General features: G+C 38.1%; 1 protein-coding gene and 1 pseudogene across 4 annotated transcripts in view; both read right to left on the bottom strand.

Annotated features, from left to right (window-relative positions):
* The window catches only part of RASAL2 (RAS protein activator like 2), a 407,617-nt gene that overhangs the window by 56,799 nt on the left and 325,991 nt on the right, over positions 1-24,827 (bottom strand). For all 4 annotated transcript variants that reach the window (XM_063627424.1, XM_055255689.2, XM_055255690.2 and 1 more), the window contains exon 5: positions 5,159-5,268. In XM_063627424.1, the coding sequence (XP_063483494.1) occupies positions 5,159-5,268 (110 nt within the window). The remainder of the gene's footprint in view (positions 1-5,158; positions 5,269-24,827) is intronic.
* Positions 20,253-23,555, bottom strand: LOC134734798 (small ribosomal subunit protein uS11-like; annotated as a pseudogene).

The following is a 24,827-nucleotide window of genomic DNA, read 5'->3' as shown; positions in this document are numbered from 1 at the left end:
GTGAACCCGGGAGGCGGAGCTTGCAGTGAGCTGAGATTGCGCCACTGCACTCCAGCCTGGGTGACAGAGCGAGACTCCGTCTCAAAAAAAAAAGAAAAAAAAAAAAAAGACAAAAGCAGAACTGTTTTCACCTATTAAGTTAAAAACTGGAATTTTACCTTTCCAAACTTATTTCCTACCTTGCCCCTTTACACGTTGATACCATGAACCATTCAGTAATTCTCTTCAAGCTCCATAATTTCCTACTTTCTACTTTTGCTCATTGTGTCCATTCCAAGGAAAGTTCTGTGTGTGTGTCTATTTCTATGTCCAAATTACACCTGTAAGATCCAACTCACAGGCCATTGCCCTCTAAGGTCTCTCCTGATCCACTCAACAAGAAGTAATTTTATCTTCACCAATACCATTTCCTCCTTGACACTTACGTCTTTTACTGGACTTCTCGAGGTTGAGGCCTGTATCTTTGGTTCTCTATGCTATATTCTCTGTAGCATACGGCATAGTAGCTTGTATGTAACTGTCACATATTGACTGTGTTACTGTATATCAATACATTTGGATTTTAGAAACATTATTTGGTAAAACTATGGTATTTTTCACAGCTTGCTTTCTTTAGATAAAATTAACCATTTTAAAAATGTTTTTCTGCTATCTTAAAGTGGTAACTCAGACCTCCGGAGAATAATTTTATCTTTTAAAAATATGAGGGCTGTGCATGGTGGCTCACACTTATAATCCCAGACTCTGTGAGGCCAGGGAGGGCAAATCACTTGAGCCCTGGAGTTTGAGACCAGCCTAGGGAACATGACAAAATCCCATCTCTACAAAAAGTATAAAAATAAGCCAGGGATGGTAGTGTGTGGCTGCAGTCCCAGCTACTCAGGAGGCTGAGGCAGGAGGATTAAGTAAGCTTGAGAAGTCAAGGCTGCAGTGAACCACAATTGTGCCACTGCACTCCAGCCTGGGTGACGGAACAAGATACTGTTTCAAAAAATAAAAATAAAAATGTAATGAGTGAAGATAAGGTTTGTGGTTTATCTCAAAAACCTTGAAGATTTCTGGCTGGAGGCAGTGGCTTATGCCTGCAATCCCAGCTACTCAGGAGGCTGAGGCAGGAGAATTGCTTGAACCCAGGAGGTGGAGGTTGCAATAAGCCGAGATTGCGCCACTGCACTCCAGCCTGGGTGACAGAGTGAGACTCCGTATCCAAAAAAGAAAAAAACACAACACTTTGAAGATTTCAAAATATCATGTCCACTATTTCATTATCCTCTGGATCGCTCCAGATAGAATATTTCTCCCTCTTGAAGAAGGGAAAAATAAAGTAATTTGCACAGCATCATAAAGAAGAATTTAATAAGAAACAGGTCCCTCACCTCTTGAGTTCAGTGTTCTGATCAAATTTGATCAGATAAGCCCCCCTTCCCACCCAAAAAGACTGACATATCAGAGAAAGGAAAATTGAAAACTTCCATGTAACCTGAAGACATGATTTTAAAACACAAGAAACAGATTGGGAGAAAAACTTTATTAATATGCATAGTAGTGGCTTACTATCCGTAGTAATAAAAAGTGCTATTCCAAATCATAAGAAATAGGACAAACAACTCAATAGAAAAATGGGCAAAGGAAATAGGTAAGTCACAGAAGAAGAAAACATATGACAGGATATTCAGTATACTAAGCATTAGCAAAATACAGATGAAAACAAAGAAATCCCCCCCCCCATCCCATCTTTTAGAGAGGCAATATACAGTAAAGGTTACAAATACAGACTCTAAAGCCAATCTTCCTGGGTTTGAACCTCAGTTCTCTCATTTTCCAAGCTGTATAACCTCAGGCAACTTATGAATTTCTCTGTGTCTCAGTTTTCTCATCTTCAAAATAGGAGTAATGACAGTGACTATCTCATAGGGTGGTTGTGATGATTAAATGAGTTAGTTTATATAACGTACTTAGAATATATCTGTCACATAATAAATACTACATAAGTGTTTATTATTTCTATTCTTTCAACATATTGATAAAATGGAAAAGGTTGTCTGAAGGATAAAAGTAATCTTAATTTGTTGGTGGGAAAGGTCCTTTTTTGAAGGAAAATTTGATAACATACATACTCTATACCAAGCAGTTCTACTTCTGAAATCCAACCCAGCCACCAGTACAAAAAGGCACATGTTCAAAAATGTTCATGACATCTCTGTTTTGTACCAAAAAAGGGAAACAATGTAAATATCCATCAGTAGAGAAGTGAGGTACATTATTATAAAAACACTGTAGCATACAAAGATTCAGTTGTTAAAAAGAATGATGTGGACTGACATTTACTGACACATGGAAAGTACAAAATATTTATATTAAAAAGCAAGTCACAAAGTAATATGTGATCCCATTTATATTAAAACATGAAAACATATACTTGGGTTCCCTTTATGTATGGAGTTTTAAAGACGTCTGAAAATATACAAATGGTTAATAAGGTTATTTATGTGGGGAGATAGGAAAGATAAAGAGGGTCTTTTAGTTCTTTTTCTCTTTACTTATATACTGAAACTTTTCCCCCTCCAAAACAACAAAGACAAATGAGTATTTTACTTTATAATTTAAAAACAGGGAAAAAAAAGAGCTGCTTACTACATTTAACTGGAGGTTCCATAGATTGGATAAAATAATAGAAATATTTTGCTACTTAGATTTAGACACTGTATAACATTTTGAAAGAAGTGGCTGATGGCTGGGCGCGGTGGCTCACGCTTGTAATCCCAGCACTTTGGGAGGCCGAGGAGGGTGGATCACGAGGTCAGGAGATCGAGACCACGGTGAAACCCTGTCTCTACTAAAAATACAAAAAAATTAGCCGGGTGTGGTGGCGGGCGCCTGTAGTCCCAGCTACTCAGAGAGGCTGAGGCAGGAGAATGGCGTGAACCCGGGAGGCGGAGCTTGCAGTGAGCCAAGGTTGCGCCACTGCACTCCAGCCTGGGTGACAGAACGAGACTCCGTCTCAAAAAAATAAAAAAAAAAAAAAAAAAGAAAGAAGTGGCTGACTTCAGCAATTGATGTATCTGACCCAAGAAAATCAGAGGTCTTCAGAAAATACTTGGTCACACCTATAAGGGTACTAATTCAAAGAACTCAGCTGATCATTATCTTGTAACTTAGTTCTATTTATCTGACTGTTCATATGATCTGAAGGCAAGAGAGTCTTTTTTAAAAATGGTAACACATTCAAATTACATTGAGTACATCTCTATACAAGAAAAAGCTTTTTGAAAAATTTCTGTATAGGAAATCTCTGCAATTCAAATGGAGTTGATAAATTAAAAGGGTTACTTAATATTTGAGATTTACTAGCACTTTTTTATTGTGCTGTACTTAAGAAAGAAAGGCTTTGCTATTGATTAAAGCATAACAGCATAAAAGTCACAAATAATACATTTCAATCACTGGAAAGGCTAAAAATACAGTAACTATATAATAGAAATACAAGAGACTCTGGGAGAATATGATCTCTTGGTAAGTCAATCAAACAATTCCCATGGGCAACCTAAAACAAAATGGAATAGGAGAGAGCCCTTTGTTTGAAATAAAGAAGGTAATATTTAGTGCAAGGTTAAAAAATAATGTAAACTTCTAAAAAAATCTTGTCTCCCAAGATTCTATATGATGCTGCAGAGTTTAAGAAATCGGTTATTGAATTGGGGGTGTTTTATTTGCTGCACAACATTTTTGTTCTTAAGAATCGACAATCTGAAAAAAATTGTTATTCTATTTTTTGAGACATTAATAAAATGCTTTGAATTCCTGGAATGATAAAAATTATAGAATAACAGGAAACTAAGAGAAATATTTTAAAAATCTATTTTTATGATTACCTTAAAACAAAGAGGTATAAAAGAGATAATAATACAAATATACTGCAAATTGGGCTGACTTGCAAATTTCACAGAGCATCTTTAATGTGGTTCAAGAAGGGCTAATAAAGCAGTAGTCCCTCATCAAGTCCTTCATTTACAAAATAAAGACAGTAATCATCTGCTTGGCAAATCTATAATTTTATTTCTGTTTTCTAGGTAGATAAGTGAAAAAAAGTCACTTACTGGAAAAAAAAAGTAAAACATTAATAAGAGTATCAAATATGAGAGGCAGACCTGAGTTCAAATCCTAGCTCTACTACTTATTAGCTGTGTGACTCTGGGCAAGTTTCTCAAACTTTTTATGCCTCAGTTCCTCATCTATAAAATGAGGATAATAATAGTACCTAGGGTTGTTGTATTACATGAGAGACTACATATAACATGTACGGCACAGAGTAGGTACTTAACAAATATAGGTGGTGGTGATGATGTGCTGATGCTGATACCACAAACACTATTTCCAAAATTTTGAACATTATCGAGACATGATGTGTCCAAAATGTGTTAGCACACATTCAATGATTTTTGAAGGATATTATCCTTAGGGAGCTATACATTTGAGGTTTACTCAAGCTAGTAGTCCTAATTATGGAAATCCATCCAGGCTTCCTTTTCAGCACATGTCTTCTAGATGTAATTACAAACCAACAAGGCCAATTTCATATGCTATGCATACAGAACATAGCAGGAAAAAGCATGGACTCTGGAGCCAAACTGCCCAAGTTCAAATACCATTTTTGCCATTTACTAGCTGTATGACCCTGGGCAAGATTATTTAACCTCTCTGTACTTCAGATTCTTCATCTATAAAATGGTGATAATAATAGTATTTATCATATAGGGTTATTATAAAGATGAAACAAGATAACATGTATGAAGCATCCTGTGACAGTGCTAAAATTGTTTAGCTACCATAATCATTATTCTTTATAGTCATTCTACCAAAAACAAAACAAAAGATACACCTCTGACCACTATAACTTGATTCTACAGAGAAACAGCTTAACTGACTCTGAAATTAGTTTTTACGTATCCACAAACTCTCCAATATTATAAGATTCTTAAACTGGTTGGGTATTTGAGTCAATATTTTGTATCTTGCCTTACTATGAACACAACATAAAAGTCAATTTTTTATTGTATTTTTCTATTTGTCATTGATTCAAATTCAGAATAGACCAAAATGCCTTAACAAAATTCGCTCTCAAACTGCTTTTTTTGTTTTAAGAAAGTTAACTTCCTACCTGTCATCTGTACTGCGAAGGGATGGAAGCCGAAAGCTCGTGTTTCTGTCAAGCTTTGACTGGCTTTTGGTCCTCTTGATGGAGCCTTTCAGACGCTTGCTGAAGAATCCCTAGAAGGAAAGGCAGAAGGTGATGGGAGAGAGAACCAAAAGGGAATGTTACTCTTCCGCACTATCTCTGCAAAAAGTATTTAGACTTTTACAATAAAGACCAGAAATAGAACCTAGCTTTTAAGCTTTTTAATTTTGTAAATAATAGTCGCTTGAAACCACCTGGCAATGTGATGAGAAAATTTTCTTCTGTGAGAATTGGGATAATTAAACTTTCTAATAGCACCTAGTTTATTATTTCTTAATGTTTATATTAGTTATGGAAGAAAAACTTCTAATTTTACTGGTAGATTTCTAAAAGCACAACAATATAACATACACAAATATATTCCTTTCTATGAAGATGGTACCAGCAATTTCAATACAAATGACATCCACTGATTTCCCAAACTAAGGGAAAACAGGCAAAGAAAATGGCATGTGCAAAGGCCCCCAGGTGAGAAGGTACTTGGTGCACTGGAGGAATTAAAAGATACTGACAGAAGAGAAAAAGCTTTATTCTAAGATATGTAAAAAGGAGTTAACTAAGTTGTAAAATATAATGTATTGGTGGTCTCGGAAGTGTTAAAACTCAGTCTATGTCACCTTGGATATGGCACTGTAAAATTAAGTATTGAATGTGGATAAACTATTTTAAAATGAAGTATAGATCATTTATGAAATCGTTAAAGCTTCCAGACTTTAACAAAGTGCTTTACAGTCTTTGGCCCCTGCCTGCTTCCTGCCAGTTTTACCGAACTATCTAGAGTTCCCTGAACATCTTCCTCAACTCTGCACCTGGCAAATAATGAGCACTTAACAAAAGTTTGTTGAATAAGAGAATACATGCAAAAATGAATGATGGTCACTACTTTCAAGAAATTTACAATTCTATCATTGGCAGGTGAAAGGAATCTTATAGAAGCATATTAAAATTTCTCAGTCAGACACAGTGGCTCACGCCTGTAGTCCCAGCATTTTGAAAAGGCTGAGGTGAGAGGATAGCTCAAGGCCAGGAATTTAAGACCAGCCTGGGCAAAATGGCGAGAACCCATCTCTACAAAAATAAAATAAAATAAAATAAAATAAAATAAAATAAAATAAAATAAAATAAAAAATGTAGCCAGCCATGGGGAGCACATGCCTGTAGTCCCAGCTACTCAGGAGGATGAAGTGGGAGGATTGCTTGAGCTCAGGAGTTCAAGGCTGCAGTAGGTGATGACTGTACCACAGCACTCCAGCCGGGGCAGTAGAATGAAACCCTAACTCAAAAACAAATAAATAAAATAAAACAAAATTTCTCAAGCAAAGATTCTAATTCAAAGAAAAATATTTTGACACATGGAGAATGACTCTTTCTTGAGATGAATATCATTTTATATAAGCTGTGTACAATAAACATTTCTATAATGAAGAAAAAGAAATACTAGGCCAATATTAGCACAACAAATCTTTTATATTTCTTTAGTAACTACCAAGGCCCACTGTTTAGGGGTGAAGGCTATATTTATCAGGATAAGCTAGGTTATGATAATCTAATTACCCCCCTAATCTTAGTGGCATAAAATATGTTACATGTCCATAAGCAAGTCAACTGAGGGGGTGGGATCCTGTCTATGCTGTCCTTACTCAGGAACTTAGGCTAAGGGAGGCTCTCTAGCTGGGCTTCTACAGTTTTTGCAGCAGGATAAAGGTAAAATAGCAAATTATGTACATGTACTAGCTCTTAAAGCTTCATGTCACTTCTCGTCTCATTTCACTGACAAAACAATCACGTGACCATATCTAACTTCAATGGAGGAAGGGATGTACAGTACTACCTGGTACTCACAAAGGGAACTGAAAATATTTGGTGAACATCGGGGGTGGAGCCAAGATGGCCGAATAGGAACAGCTCCCGTCTACAGCTCCCAGCCTGAGCAACACAGAAGATGGGTGATTTCTGCATTTCCGTTTGAGGTACCAGGTTCATCTCACTAGGGAGTGCCAAACAGTGGGTGCAGGACAGTCGGTGCAGCACAATGTGCGCAAGCTGAAGCAGGGTGAGGCATTGCCTCACTCGGGAAGCACAAGGGGTCAGGGAGTTCCCTTTCCTAGTCAAAGAAATGGGTAACAGACGGCACCTGGAAAATCGGGTCAGTCCCACCCTAATACTGCGCTTTTCCAATGGGCCTGGAAAACGGCACACCAGGAGATTGTGTCCCGCACCTGGCTTGGAGGGTCCTATGCCCACAGAGTCTCGCTGATTGCTAGCACAGCAGTCTGAGATCAAACTGCAAGGCGGCAGCGAGGCTGGGGGAGGGGTGCCCGCCATTGCCCAGGCTTGCTTAGGTAAACAAAGCAGCCAGGAAGCTCGAACTGGGTGGAGCCCCACAGCTCAAGGAGGCCTGCCTGCCTCCGTAGGCTCCACCTCTGGGGGCAGGGCACAGACAAACAAAAATTCAGCAGGAACCTCTGCAGACTTAAATGTCCCTGTCTGACTGACAGCTTTGAAGAGAGTAGTGGTTCTCCCAGCACGCAGCTGGAGATCTGAGAACGGACAGACTGCCTCCTAAAGTGGGTCCCTGACCCCCGAGCAGCCTAACTGGGAGGCACCCCCCAGTAGGGACAGACTGACACCCCACTCGGCCGGGTACTCCTCTGAGACAAAACTTCCAGAGGAACTACCAGACAGCTGAATTTGTGGTCTCACGAAAATCCACTGTTCTGCAGCCACCGCTGCTGACACCCAGCCAAACAGGGCCTGGGGTGGACCTCCAGCAAACTCCAACAGACCTGCAGCTGAGGGTCCTGTCTGGGAGAAGGAAAACTAACAAACAGAAATGGCATCCACACCAAAAACCCATCTGTACATCACCATCATCAAAGACCAAAAATAGATAAAACCACAAAGATGGGGAAAAAACAGAGCAGAAGAACTGGAAACTCTAAAAAGCAGAGCACCTCTCCTCCTCCAAAGGAACGCAGTTCCTCACCAGCAATGGAACAAAGCTAGACGGAGAATGACTTTGACAACTTGAGAGAAGAGGGCTTCAGACGATCAAACTACTCCGAGCTACGGGAGGAAATTCAAAACAATAGCAAAGAAGTTAAAAACTTCGAAAAAAAATTAGACGAATGGATAACTAGAATAACCAATGGAGAGAAGGGCTTAAAGGAGCTGATGGAGCTGAAAGCCAAGTTTCGAGAACTACGCGAAGATTGCAGAAGCCTCAGTAGCCGATGCGATCAACTGGAAGAAAGGGTATCAGTGATGGAAGATGAAATGAATGAAATGAAGCAAGAATGGAAGTTTAGAGAAAAAAGAATAAAAAGAAATGAACAAAGCCTCCAAGAAATTTGGGACTATGTGAAAAGACCAAACTTACGTCTGATTGGTGTACCTGAAAATGACGGGGAGAATGGAACCAAGTTGGAAAACACTCTGCAAGATATTATCCAGGAGAACTTCCCCAATCTAGCAAGGCAGGCCAACATTCAGATTCAGGAAATACAGAGAACGCCACAAAGATACTCCTCGAGAAGACCAACTCCAAGACACATACTTGTCAGATTCACCAAAGTTGAAATGAAGGAAAAAATGTTAAGAGCAGCCAGAGAGAAAGGTCGGGTTACCCACAAAGGGAAGCCCATCAGACTAACAGCTGATCTCTCGGCAGAAACTCTACAAGCCAGAAGAGAGTGGGGACCGATATTCAACATTCTTAAAGAAAAGAATTTTCAACCCAGAATTTCATATCCAGCCAAACTAAGCTTCATAACTGAAGGAGAAATAAAATACTTTACAGACAAGCAAATGCTGAGAGATTTTGTCACCACCAGGCCTGCCCTAAAAGAGCTCCTGAAGGAAGCACTGAACATGGAAAGGAACAACCGGTACCAGCCACTGCAAAAACATGCCAAATTGTAAAGACCATCGAGGCTAGGAAGAAACTGCATCAACTAGCGAGCAAAATAACCAACTAACATCATAATGACAGGATCAAATTCACACATAACAATATTAACTTTAAATGTAAATGGGCTAAATGCTCCAATTAAAAGACACAGACTGGCAAACTGGATAAGGAGTCAAGACCCATAAGTGTGCTGTATTCAGAAAACCCATCTCACGTGCAGAGACACACACAGATTCAAAATAATGGGATGGAGGAAGATCTATCAAGCAAATGGAAAACAAAAAAAGGCAGGGGTTGCAATCCTAGTCTCTGAAAAAATAGACTTTAAACCAACAAAGATCAAAAGAGACAAAGAAGGCCATTACGTAATGGTAAAGGGATCAATTCAACAAGAAGAGCTAACTATCCTAAATATATATGCACCCAACACAGGAGCACCCAGATTTATAAAGCAAGTCCTGAGTGACCTACAAAGGGACTTAAACTCCCACACAATAATAATGGGAGATTTTAACACCCCACTGTCAACATTAGACAGATCAACGAGACAGAAAGTTAACAAGGATATCCGGGAATTGAACTCAGCTCTGCAACAAGCGGACCTAACAGACATCTACAGAACTCTCCACCCCAAATCAACAGAATATACATTTTTTTCAGCACCACACCACACCTATTCCAAAATTGACCACATAGTTGGAAGTAAAGCTCTCCTCAGCAAATGTAAAACAACAGAAATTATAACAAACTGTCTCTCAGACAACAGTGCAATCAAACTAGAACTCAGGATTAAGAAACTCACTCAAAACCGCTCAACTACATGGAAACTGAACAACCTGCTTCTGAATGACTATTGGGTACATAATGAAATGAAGGCAGAAATAAAGATGCTCTTTGAAACCAACAAGAACAAGGACACAACATACCAGAATCTCTGGGACACATTCAAAGCAGTGTGTAGAGAGAAATTTATAGCACTAAATGCCCACAAGAGAAAGCAGGAAAGATCCAAAATTGACACCCTAACATCACAATTAAAAGAACCAGAAAGGCAAGAGCAAACACATTCAAAAGCTAGCAGAAGGCTAGAAATAACTAAAATCAGAGCAGAACTGAAGGAAATAGAGACACAAAAAACCCTTCAAAAAAATTAATGAATCCAGGAGCTGGTTTTTTGAAAAGATCAACAAAATTGATAGACCGCTAGCAAGACTATAAAGAAGAAAAGAGAGAAGAATCAAATAGATGCAATAAAAAATGAAAAAGGGGATAGCACCACAAATCCCACAGAAATACAATCTACCATCAGAGAATACTACAAACACCTCTATGCAAATAAACTAGAAAATCTAGAAGAAATGGATAAATTCCTCGACAAATACACCCTCCCAGGACTAAACCAGGAAGAAGTTGAATCTCTGAATAGACCAATAACAGGCTCTGAAATTGTAGCAATAATCAATAGCTTACCAACCAAAAAGAGTCCAGGACCTGATGGATTCACAGCTGAATTCTACCAGAGGTACAAGGAGGAACTGGTACCATTCCTTCTGAAACTATTCCAATCAATAGAAAAAGAGGGAATCCTCCCTAACACATTTTATGAGGCTAGCATCATCCTGATACCAAAGCCTGGCAGAGACATAACCAAAAAAGAGAATTTCAGACCAATATCCTTGAGGAACATTGATGCAAAAATCCTCATTAAAATACTGGCAAACCAAATCCAGCAGCACATCAAAAAGCTTATCAACCATGATCAAGTGGGCTTCATCCCTGGGATGCAAGGCTGGTTCAACATACACAAATCAATAAATGTAATCCAGCATATAAACAGAACCAAAGACAAAAACCACATGATTATCTCAATAGATGCAGAAAAGGCCTTTGACAAAATTCAACAACCCTTCATGCTAAAAACTCTCAATAAATTAGGTATTGATGGGATGTATCTCAAAATAATAAGAGCTATCTATGACAAACCCACAGCCAATATCATACTGAATGGGCAAAAGCTAGAAGCATTCCCTTTGAAAATGGGCACAAGACAGGGATGCCCTCTCTCACCACTCCTATTCAACATAGTGCTGGAAGTTCTGGCCAGGGCAATCAGGCAGGAGAAGGAAATAAAGGGTATTCAATTAGGAAAAGAGGAAGTCAAATTGTCCCTGTTTGCAGATGACATGATTGTATATCTAGAAAACCCCATCGTCTCAGCCCAAAATCTCCTTAAACTGATTAGCAACTTCAGCAAAGTCTCAGGATACAAAATCAATGTACAAAAATCACAAGCATTCTTGTACACCAATCACAGACAAACAGAGAGCCAAATCATGAGTGAACTCCCATTCAGAATTGCTTCTAAGAGAATAAAATACCTAGGAATCCAACTTACAAGGGATGTGAAGGATCTCTTCAAGGAGAACTACAAACCACTGCTCAATGAAATAAAAGAGGATACAAACAAATGGAAGAACATTCCATGCTCATGGGTAGGAAGAATCAATATTGTGAAAATGGCCATACTGCCCAAGGTAATTTATAGATTCAATGCCATCCCCATCAAGCTACCAATGACTTTCTTCACAGAATTGGAAAAAACTACTTTAAAGTTCATATGGAACCAAAATGAGCCCGCATCGCCAAGTCAATCCTAAGCCAAAAGAACAAAGCTGGAGGCATCACGCTACCTGACTTCAAACTATACTACAAGGCTACAGTAACCAAAACAGCATGGTACTGGTACCACAACAGAGACATAGATCAATGAAACAGAACAGAGCCCTCAGAAATAATGCCGCATATCTACAACTATCTGATCTTTGACAAACCTGACAAAAACAAGAAATAGGGAAAGGATTCCCTATTTAATAAATGGTGCTGGGAAAACTGGCTAGCCATATGTAGAAAGCTGAAACTGGATCCCTTCCTTACACCTTATACAAAAATTCATTCAAGATGGATTAAAGACTTAAGTGTTAGACCTAAAACCATTAAAATTCTACAAGAAAACCTAGGCAGTACCATTCAGGACATAGGTGTGGGCAAGGACTTCATGTCTAAAACACCAAAAGCAATGGCAACAAAAGCCAAAATTGACACATGGGATCTAATTAAACTAAAGAGCTTCTGCACAGCAAAAGAAACTACCATCAGAGTGAACAGGCAACCTACAGAATGGGAGAAAAGGCAACCTACTCATCTGACAAAGGGCTAATATCCAGAATCTACAATGAACTCAAACAAATTTACAAGAAAAAAACAAACAACCCCATCAAAAATTGGGCGAAGGACATGAACAGACACTTTTCAAAAGAAGACATTTATGCAGCCAAAAAACATATGAAAAAATGCTCATCATCACTGGCTATCAGAGAAATGCAAATCAAAACCACAGTGAGATACCATCTCACACCAGTTAGAATGGCCGTCATTAAAAAGTCAGGAAACAACAGGTGCTGGAGAGGATGTGGAGAAATAGGAACACTTTTACACTGTTGGTGGGACTGTAAGCTAGTTCAACCATTGTGGAAGTCAGTGTGGCGATTCCTCAGGGATCTAGAACTAGAAATACCATTTGACCCAGCCATCCCATTACTGGGTATATACCCAACGGACTATAAATCATGCTGCTATAAAGACACATGCACACGTATGTTTATTGCTGCACTATTCACAATAGCAAAGAGTTGGAACCAACCCAAATGTCCAACAACAATAGACTGGATTAAGAAAATGTGGCAGATATACACCATGGAATACTATGCAGCCATAAAAAATGATGAGTTCATGTCCTTTGTAGGGACATGGATGAAACTGGAAAACATCATTCTCAGTAAACTATTGCAAGGACAAAAAAGCAAACACCGCATGTTCTCACTCATAGGTGGGAATTGAACAATGAGAACACATGGACACAGGAAGGGGAACATCACACTCCGGCGACTGTTGTGGGGTGGGGGGAGGGGGAGCGACAGCATTAGGAGATATACCTAATGCTAAATGACGAGTTAATGGGTGCAGCAAAACAACGTGGCACATGGATACATATGTAACAAACCTGCACATTGTGCACATGTACCCTAAAACCTAAAGTATAATAAAAAAAATAAAAATAAATAAATAAATAAAAGAAAGTATTTGGTGAACATCAGTATAGACTGCCATAGTGTTTTACCAAGCCAAGAGTTTTTTAAACATGCAGGCATTGCTCCTTTTATTAGAGAAAAATGAAAACAAACTTACTCAAATCAGAAGCAGAACTATTTAGATTACTGAAAGAAAATACTTATAATGCTATATCCTATTGTTTTGGCCATCCAAGGAGTAAGTGTAAAAACTCCTAGTATATATCACATAGACATAATACCCTAGGCTGTTTTTCACTCCAGCTTATTATAGGTATGTAGAGATTGACTGAAGGCAAGGGAAAAGGGCTCAATGTGAAGATGATGAGGATGAAGATCTTTATGATGATTCACTTCCACCTAATGAATAGTAAATAGTATATTTTCTTTTCCTTATGATTTTCTCAATAACACTTTCTTTTCTCTAGTTTGCTATTTTAAGAATGCAACATATAATACATATATCACACAAAATATGTGTGAATTGACTTTATATGTTATTGGCAAGGCTTCCAGTCAACAGTAGGCTAATAGTAGTAAAGTTTTGGGTGAGTCAAAAGTTATATGAAATTTTTCAACTGCACAGCAGGGTGGTGTCTCTCACCCCCATGTTGTTCAAGGGTCAACTGTACAATTTTGGTGTCATTAGGGATAGTCACTGTCATTAGTCACAGTCATTAGTACATAAAGGCAAAGGCTTTATGTATTATTTTCTATGACTCAATCAGAATGAGTCACCACATTTGCTAATAAGTGTAGTTGGCAAACCAGGCTTAAGTTTATAGAATTGTAATAGGATTGCTTGGTGGTGTTTCAAAAACCTAGGTTGAGATCCAGGCCGAGGAGTCGACCAAAAATCACACATACATTTCTAACGAAAATACAGTAAAGCATTTGACTGAGACAGTATTAGTAGACGTTCACTCATCTAGTAATTTAATTCTACCTTTTTGTGGCACTTTTTTTTTTTTTTGAGACAGAGTTTCACTCTTGTTGCCCAGGCTGGAGTGCAATGGTGCAATCTCGGCTCACCGCAACCTCTGCCTCCCAGGTTTCAAGCTCTTCTCCTGCCTCAACCTCCCGAGTAGCTGACATTACAGGCATGTGCCATCACACCCGGCTAATTTTGTATTTTTGGTAGAGATGGTGTTTTTCCATGTTGGTCAGGCTGGTCTCGAACTTCCGACCTCAGGTGATCCGCCCACCTCGGCCTCCCAAAGTGCTGGGATTACAGGCGTGAGCCACTGCGTCCAGCCTTGTGGCACATATCATATCATATCTCATATGACATAATATGATACATTATATTTAATAAAATGTATGCTTATTTGTTGTAGAGAACTCTACTAGGAGTTGTAAGGAAATCAAAGATAAACACAAACTCTGCCCTCAAGGAACTTGCCATTTAATACAGAATTTAGATACTAAAGATAAATTTATACACAGGCTTATTAGTAGACTGGACATGGCTGAGGAAAGAATCTCTAAGCATGAGGATATATCAACAGAAACGTCCAAAACTGAAAAGCAAGCAGAACAAACAAAAATAACCCAGAAAAGAATATCCAAAGACTACAGGACAACTATGAAAGGCGTAACATGTGTAATGGGAATACCAAAAGGAGAAAAGAGAAAGAAATAGCAGAAAATCAGAAACAATAATGACTGAGAATTTCCCTAAATTAATATACCAAACCAAAGATCCAGGAAGCTCAGAGAATACCGAGAATACCAAGCAGCATAAATGCCAAAAAAAACTCCTAAAAGAAAAAAAATTCCAACCCCCAAAACTACACTGAGGCATGTAATTTTCAAACTGCAGAAAAACAAAGATAAAGAAAAAATCCTAAAGAAGCCAGAAGGAAAAAACACCTTATGTACAGAGGAACAAAAATAAGCATTACATCTGGCTTCTCCTCAGAAACCGTACAAGAAAGAGAATGGAGTGAAATATTAAAGTGTTCAGAGTAAAAAAAAAAAAAGAACCCAAACTACCAACCTAGAATTCTATAACCTGCAAAACTATCATTCAAAAGTGAAGGTGAAATAAAGCTTTCTCACATACATGAAAAAATTGAGGAAAAATGTTGCCAGTAGACCAGCAATGCAAAAAATGTTTAAAGAAGTTCCTTAGAGAGAAAGAAAACAATATAGGTCAGAAATTGGACCTTCTTAAGAAAAAAAAGAGTATAAAAGGAATAAGTGAAAATAAAACCACCTTTTATTTTTCTTCTTAATTGATTTAATATTAAAGTAATAACAATGTAATTATGTATGATTATGTATGTATGCTTATGTCTATATGATATGTATGCTTATGTATACTTATATATAAGGGAAATGAATAATATCAATGATACGTGACAAGATGGAAGAATTAAGATTATTTTATTATAAGGTACTCATACTATCTATGAAGTTGTATAGTGTTATGTGAAAGTGGACTTACATTAGTTATAAATTTAAAAAACTGCAAATTCTAGGGAAACCACTAAATTTTTTAAAAAATAAGTGTAACTGATATGCTAAGAAAGGAGAGAAAATGGAATGATATGTCATTCAATTATAATCATGAAAGGAGAACTAGAAATACCATTTGACCCAGCCATCCCATTACTGGGTATATACCCAAAGGACTATAAATCATGCTGCTATAAAGACACATGCACACGTATGTTTATTGCGGCACTATTCACAATAGCAAAGAGTTGGAACCAACCCAAATGTCCAACAATGATAGACTGGATTAAGAAAATGTGGCACATATACACCATGGAGTACTATGCAGCCATAAAAAATGATGAGTTCATGTCCTTTGTAGGGACATGGATGAAATTGGAAAACATCATTCTCAGTAAACTATCGCAAGGACAAAAAACCAAACACCGCATGTTCTCACTCATAGGTGGGAATTGAACAATGAGAACTCATGGACACAGGAAGGGGAACATCACACTCCGGGGACTGTTGTGGGGTTGGGGGAGGGGGGAGGGACAGCATTAGGAGATATACCTAATGCTAAATGACGAGTTAATGGGTGCAGGAAATCAACATGGCACATGGATACATATGTAACAAACCTGCACATTGTGCACATGTACCCTAAAACCTAAAGTATAATAAAAAAAAAATAATAACCATGAAAGGTTATAACAGTGGAAAATAAAAGTAAGGACACAGAACAAAGGCAACAAATAGAAAACAGTTAACAAATATGGTTAGAAACCCAACTAAATCAATAATCACTTTGAACGTCAATAGTCTAAATACACCAATTAAAAAAGATTGTCAGTGTAGATCAGAAAACAAGACCCAACTATATATTATCTACAAGAAACTCACTTTAAATATAAAGGCACAAAAAGATTAATAGGAAATGGATAGAAAAAATATACTATGCCAACACTAATCAAAAGAAAGCAGGCATAGCTATATTAATTTCAGACAGAGCAGATATTAGAGCAAGAAAACTTAACAAGGATAAAGAATGGCATTATATAATGATAAATGGGTCAATTCTCCAAGAAGACAGCCTTAATGTATATGTGCTTAATAACAAGAGTGTCAAGAGACATGAGGCAAAACTGGTAAGAGTTGCTAGGAGAAACAGATAAATCTATATAGTTGAAGACTGCACACCTATCTATCAGAAATGGACAGATCTAGCAGGCAGAAAATCAGTGAGGATATAGTTGAACTCCAAAACACCATTTAATCAACTGGATATAATTGACATCTATAGACTACTTTATCCAACAACAGCAGAATAGACATTCCTCAAGCTTATATGGAACATTCACCAAGACAGATCAAATTCTGGGCATAAAACGCACATTAATAAATTTAAAAGAATAGAAATCATACAATGTCTTCTTTCAGACCATAATGGAATTAAACTAGAAATCAGTAATAGAAAGATGACTAGAAAACTCCAAAATATGTGGGGATTAAATAACATACTTCTAAACAACACATGGATCAAAGAAGAAATCTCAAGAGAAATTAAAAAACACTTTGAACTGAATGAAATAAAAATGAAAACATAACATCAAAATTTTGTGGTATGCAGTAAAAACAGTGCTTAGAGGAAAATTTATAGCATTGAATGCATATACTAGAAAAGAAGAAAGATCTAAACCCAATACTAAGTTTCTATCTTAGAAAACTAGAAAAAAAAGAGCAAATTAAATCTAAAGCAAACACAAGAAATAAAAATTAGTGCAGAATCAATGAAATTGAAAACAATAAATCAATAAATAAAAGCAATAAAATCAAAAGCTGGTTCCTTATGAAGATCAATAAAATTTGTAAGTCTCTAGCCAGGCTAACTAAGAAAAAAATAGAGATGACCCAAATGACTTATATTATAAATAAAAGAGGGGGCATCACAACAGGTTCTATGGACCTTAAAATGGTACAAAGGGATTTGATAATCTAGGTGAAACAGATCAATTCCTTGAAAGACACGATCTGCCAAACTTATACAGGAAGAAATAGACAATATGAATAGGGCTATACCTATTAAAGAAATTGAGTCAATAATTAATAACCTTACAAAACAGAAGCACCAGGCCCAGATGGGTTCCTCTGGTGAATTCCATGAAACATTAAAGGAAGAAATGATACCAATTCTCTACAATGTCTTTCAGAAGATAGAAGATAGAAGCAGAGAGAATAGTTCTTAACTTAGTTCTAGATTCACAGCAAAACTGAGTAGAAGATATAAAGATATCCAATGTTCCTCCCCTTCCCTCTACACATGCATAGCCATTCCCACCAACATCCCCTACCAAACTGGAATATTTGTCACAACTGACGAATCTACATTGACATCATCATCACCCATATTCCATAGGTTACTTTAGGGTTTGTTATTGGTGTTGTGCATTCTATGGGTTTGGACAAATGTATGGTGATATGTATCCACAATTATAGTATTATGCAGAGTATATTTACCACTCAAAATCCTCTGTGCTCTGCCTATTCATCCCTCAGCACCTCCCACACCCCAACCCCTAGCAAACAGTGATCTTTTCACTGATTCCATAGTTTTACCTTTTCTAGAGTGTCATACATTGACAGTCCCCCATTTAAGATGGTTTGAACAATTTTTTGATTTATGATGGGTTTATCAGCACATTAAATACTTTTCAATTTAGGATATTTTTGACTTATGATGTTGGACATAACCCTATTGTAAGTCAAGGAGCATCTGTGGTTGGAATCATACTGCAGCCTTTTTAGATTGGCTTGTTTCACTTAGTAATATGTACTTAAGGTTCCTCTGGGTCTGTTCTGTTTTTGTTTTTTCTGCAGTCTTCTTTTTCTTTGCTTTTCAGTCTTGCCACTTTCTACTGAGATGTCCTCAAGCTCAGAAATTCTTTCCTCAATTGTGCCCTGTCTACTAATATGCCCACAAAAGGCATTCTTCATTTCTGCTACAGTGTTTTTGATTTCCAGCATTCCCTTTTGGTTCTTTTTTATAATTTCTACCTCTCTTCTTACATTGTCCATCTGTTCTTGCATGCTATCTGCTTTATCCATTAGAACCCTTAGTATATTAATCATAATTGTTTTAAGTTTCCGATCTGATAATTTCAATATTATCTGAGGCTGGTTCTGATGCTTGATCTGAGGATGGTTCTGATGCTTGCCCCGTCTCCTTAAACTGTGTTTTCTGCCTTTTAGTATGTTCTGTATTTTTTTCTTGCTAGCTGGATATGCTGTACCAGGTGAGAGGAACTGCAGTATACAGGCCTTTAGTAATGTAGTAGTAAGGTGGGGGAAAACATTCTGAAGTCCTATTAGATCTCAGTCTTTTAATGAGTCTGTGTTTCTGGACTGTGAACTTCGTAAGTGCTTCTCAGTGCCCCTCACCCCAGTCACCCCACTTAGGTGGAAGGGGATGGCTAGAGAGGGCTGGAATTGGTTATTTCCCTTCCTTCTTATCACTTAGGCTCTGGTTAGTTTCTTCTGAGAGCAGACCTTGTTAAGAAAAACAGAACGGGCCAGGTGTGGTGGCTCATGCCTGTAATCCCAGCACTTTGGGAGGCTGAGGCAGGCGGATCACCTGAGGTCAGGAGTTTGAGACCAGCCTGGCCAACATGGCAAAACCCCATCTCTACTAAACATACAAAAATTAGCCAGAGATCGTGCCACTGCCCTCCAGCCTGGGAGACAGAGCAAGACTCTGAAGAAAAGAAAGACAGACAGATGGATGGATGATGGAAGGAAGGAAGGAAGGAAGGAAGGAAGGAAGGAAGGAAGGAAGGAAGGAAAGGAAAAGAAAAGAAAAGAAAGAAAAAGAAAGTTCTGATGCATTTCAAAATGGCTCCTTTCCCTTCTCCCTGCTGGAAAAATGAGGGGAATTTTCTCAGATATTCACTGTGAGAACCTGGTAGGACTCTAGGAGGTAAAATGTTTAAAAATTGTGGCCTCCCCATTAATGAATACCCCTGCAGTTTTTATCTCTCAGACTTGGCCACACTAAGACTCCAGCATTTCATAAATTACGGTTGAGGTTTTCCTATCTGAAAACAAGAAGTCTTGCATTTAAACTTTTGAGGGGATGGCATAATGTTATATTTACCTTAACATCTATCACAATGTTTAAACTTTAGTAAGTCCTTGATAAATATATATATGAAATTATGGCTGATTTAGGAACACAGATAAGGAAAAGGTTAAGATTGCACAGAGTGGGCAGTAATACTTCAGGGAGGTAGTGAAACCTTTCAAAATTTTGTGGTCATCTCCTTGATGTAAATGAAGCATAGTTTTAACCTGAGAAATGGTTTCTCTCAGAGCCCTATTTAGTTGAAATTTTTTCATTCTCCATTACCCAATATTCAGTGGTATCCAGGAAGAGGTAGCTGGACTTTACCTAGCTTACCATGACTGTTTCCAAATCGATATTCCATAAAATCATGGTTTGGAGTAAATGCATATTTTTTAAGGTACATACCATCTTGATTTAGCATTCTTCATCTCTCTTTGCTGCTCTCATGTTTCAATCTCTCTTTCACTTTCCTTTATTCATTAAGAACTTTAGCCCCTAGCTTGTAATATTTTTCTGTCTCTTAACACCATGCTAGAAAATAACCAAATAGTAATGTCTAGTACCCTAGCTTCATAATTCCTTGACTCCATTACTCAGTATCCTCCCCTTCAGCCACCCACTCTTTTTTTTTTCTTTTACATGATGGCAATTTATTATCAGAAAATATTTTGAGGAGTCCTGTTCACAGACGGTGACCACAGCGACCCCACTTCCTGTGGGTGCTGTCAAGAGGGGATGGGGGTGACGTCCTCAATCTGCCTGATCTTCATACTCAAGGGGCAAGGGCTCTGAAGGCCAACTGGCCCCAGGTCCAGGGGTCTTGGTCCTATTTCCTCCTGTGGCCCAGAGTTTGACATGTAAGGCAGTGATACCTGGCTCCTTGCACCTCTGAGCCACATCCTGGGCAGCCAACAAAGCAGCATATGGTGAGGATTCGGTCTGCCTTCACCCTCATCCCACCAGTCACACGGCAGAGGGTTTCTTTGCCAGAATGATCAGTGACATGGACAAAAGTGTCACCGAAGGTTGCAAAGATATGGCAGATACCAAATACATTTCTCTCCTTCTGCCACCTGAAGTGTGCCATTTCTGCATGTCATCTCTCCACCTACTCATTTTTTTAAATTAAATTTTTATTTTTATTCAATAGTTTTGGGGGAACAGGTCGTGTTTGATTGCATGGAAAAGTTCTTTAGTGGTGATTTGTGAGATTTTGGGGCACCATCACCTGAGCAGTGTAGACCGTACCCAATGTGTAGTCTTTTATCCCTCACCCACCTCCCACCCTTCCTCCCAAGTCCCCAGAGTCCATTATATCATTCTTATGCCTTTGTGTCCTCACAGCTTAGCTCCCACTTATAAGTGAGAACATACAATATGTGGTTTTCCATTCCTGAGTTATTTTACTAAGAATAATGGTCTCTAACTCCACCCAGGTTTCTGCGAATGCCATTGTTTTGTTCCTTTTTGTTTGTGACTGAATAGTATTCCACAGGGTATGTGTGTGTGTGTGTGTGCCACACACACACATTTTCTTTATCCACTCATTAGTTGATAGGCAATTAGGCTGGTTCCACATTTTTGCAATTGCGAATTGTGCTACTATACACATGTGCAAGTGTCTTTTTCATGACTTCTTTTCCTCTGGGTAGATATCCAGTAGTGGGATTGCTGGATTAAATGGCCGTTCTACTTTTAGTTCTTTAAGGAATCTCTATACTGTTTTCCATAGTGGTTGTACTAGTTTACATTCCCACCAGCAGTGTAAAAGTGTTCCCTTTTCACCACATCCATGTCACCATCTGTTATTTTTTGATTTTTAATTATGGCCATTCTTGCAGGAGTAAGGTGGTTATCTCATTGTGGTTTTGATTTGCATTTCCCTGATAATTAGTGATGCTGAGCATTTTTTTGATGTTTCTTGGCCATTTGTATATCTTCTTTTGAGAATTGTGTATTCATTTCCTTTGCTCACTTTTTGACGGGATTATCTGTTTTTTTTTTTTTTTTTCTTGATTTGTTTGAGTTTCTGGTAGATTCTGGATATTAGTCCTTTGGCAGATGCAGTTTGTGAACATTTTCTCCCACTCTGTGGGTTGTCTGTTTACTGATTCTGATATCTTTTGCTGTGCAGAAGCTTTTTAGTTTTATTAGGTCCCATCTATTTATCTTTACTTTTGTTGCATTTGCTTTTGGGTTCTTGATCACGAAGTCTTTGCCTAAGTCAATGTCTAGAAGAGTTTTTCCGATGTTATCTTCTAGAATTCTTATGGTTTCAGGTCTTAGATGTAAGTCTTTGATCCATCTTGAGTTGATTTTTGTGTAAGGTGAGAGATGAGGACCCAGCTTCATTCTTCAACATTTCAGCCACCCACTCTTGTATCTACACACTAGATCTTATCATCATTCAGAGATACTCCATCTCAGACATCTTAAACAGTAATATTTTTTTCTCTGATTTCCTCCCTAATCACATGTCTTTCATATATCTCTTTCACCATATTAATGTACTCTTCAACCTAATAGAAACCTTCACTTTCTGGACCACCTCATTTTCTCCTTGTCCCTTGTTTTTTCCTGCTCTCTTTTCCTTCTCCCTAGATTCCACAGCTAATCATCTGACGCTATTAAATTACCAGCACCCTCCATTTTCTTAATGATCAGCTATCCAAAATAAAAATTAAAACAATGTTTAAGTCAATCTTCCTGGTGCCATGACGAAGCTCTTTAGGAAGACCACATAGCTGTACAGGATGAAACCACAAAAAATTCACTGTTTCCAAGCTTGGATTGGCTTCTACTATCCCTCCATCCTGGACCAACCATGTACTGAGTCTTCCCGCATTATCCTCTTCTGAGAAACAACAAAGTACATGTCATGCCCAGTTGCCCATTGCCCGCTTCTGAGCAACTGCTTACATATTCAGGTCACTATGCTTTGTGCCATGCAATCTTTCTGCCCTGGATCCATCTGACTGGTCAAGGGATGGATAATTAACCCAAAGGTACCTAAAAGCAGCTAGGAATAGCCCTGGTAAGAGTTCTGCCTATAAGATATAGTATCATCTGGAAATGACTTACCATTCCAGCCTGATCCCTGGTCATTCCACTTCATACTTTATCCTCCACTAACTCGAAATACCTGTAATTCTCTATATTCGCCATGCATGTTTACCACTGCTCATATTCTCTTCCTTCTCCCTGGCTGAATCATCCTTTTTGATAGAGTTTAGGAATGATCTCTTCTAGGGTGTCTTTTTTGACATGACCTGACCCTGCCCTAGATTACGTGCCCCTCCTCTGTGCTTTATAAAGAGCTAGCCTTACATCTAGCACAGTGCATGCCCACTTATGTGTCATCCTCACTAAACCGTGCAAGCTTTGTGTTCCCAGGGCAGGTCTGATATCTGGTATTTAGTAGGGGCTCAAAAATTGCTTTCAGAACTGAAAAATCATATGCAGTAGGGTGTCCTCAGATCATCTGAGAACTCACTCACTCACTATCATGAGAACAGCATAGAGGAAATCCTCTCCCATGATGCAATCTTTTCCCACCACCTCCCATGGCTTAAAAGTATGGCAGTTCCCCCGCTTGCTCTCTCTTGCCTCCATGTGAAGAAGGTCCTTCTTCTCCTTCTGCTATAACTGTAAATGTCCTGAGGCCTCCTAGTCATGCTTCCTGTTAAGGCTGTGGAACTGTGAGTCAGTTAAACCTCTTTCTTCATAAATTACCCAGTCTCAGGTAGTTCTTTATCATAGTGTGAAAACAGACTAACACAGAAGAATATATGACTTTCCCAAGGTCATACAGATGCTAAATAGCAGAGGAGAACTTTGAGCCTAGGTAGCCTCACACTGGAACCCTTCCTTTTTAACCACTGTGCTATATGAATTCTCGACATTCTAATTCCACATCAAATACTTTAAGTACTATAACAACTTATTTTCCCCATATGTATTATATGTAACTTCTACACATACCTTATTATAGAATTATGTATCATAAACAGCCAGAAATGTAATATGACAATTCAAAATATGAGGGAAAAAAAGAGAAGCAAAAACAACAACAACAACCAAACAACAACAACAACAACAGAAAAGCTAAAAAACAAAAAAAGTACTATTGTGGCATTTGACTTACAAGAATTTGCCCCTAGGATTCCTAGCTATATAATTAAACTAAAGTAAAATCAAAACCTTACTGAAACGGCTTTTATATGTAACTGATTCTGTGGTCACTGAGTATAAAATAAAAAAAATCCAAATATAAAATTTAAAAATAGATGGATACCAAGAGGAAAATGCTTTTTTCTCTTTCACAGTTATGATATCCATGCCTTATAAAAATGTGAAGAGTGTGAATGATGTTCAGTCTAAATGGAAACAAAGGAAAGAAAGAATGTAAATAAACTAATTTCATCCTTCTGACACCAACCTAATCTGAAAGCATACTAATCAAACACTCAAAACAAATCCTACTCTATCCAGTTTTTTGAAATGCTGTTGCTACCACTTACAAGTCTTAAAAATAGTTAAAAGCTCATTATTTTTTTTCAAAGCTACATTGTCATAGCAACTGATACAATGAAAATGATTTAATTAGTTGGTATTCATTATTTTCTTTCAAAATAAGCCTTAAAATTAGCAACAGTCAGTGAAAGAAAAAGCCAACTATTGCCTTTCTGTGGAGCTTGGTAAATGTTAAGACAATGATAACTAAAGTTGTTGGCCACCTGCAAATTGGAGTATTCCCTGAAGACTGAACTCGGCTAGCTGGGAAACTGGTAACTGAAATAAAACTGCTGCTATGCAACTGCTCTCAGAAGCCTCAGTGGGGGTAATAAGGGACAATGCCTTGCCAGTATCCTAGCACTGCTGCGTTCCCTTAAGACAGGGAGAAGTGGAGACAGAGAAACATGTCATCACCTTTCATATGAAAAATGTAGGGATGTGCAACAAAACCCTGCTTTAATTCTGCTTGAGACTTTTTCA

The sequence above is a fragment of the Symphalangus syndactylus genome, chromosome 12 (assembly GCF_028878055.3).
Source record: "Symphalangus syndactylus isolate Jambi chromosome 12, NHGRI_mSymSyn1-v2.1_pri, whole genome shotgun sequence".
Classification (NCBI taxonomy): Eukaryota; Metazoa; Chordata; class Mammalia; order Primates; family Hylobatidae; genus Symphalangus; species Symphalangus syndactylus.
The sequence above is the reverse complement of the archived record's forward strand: the minus strand, read 5'-3'. Positions and strand labels throughout refer to the sequence as shown.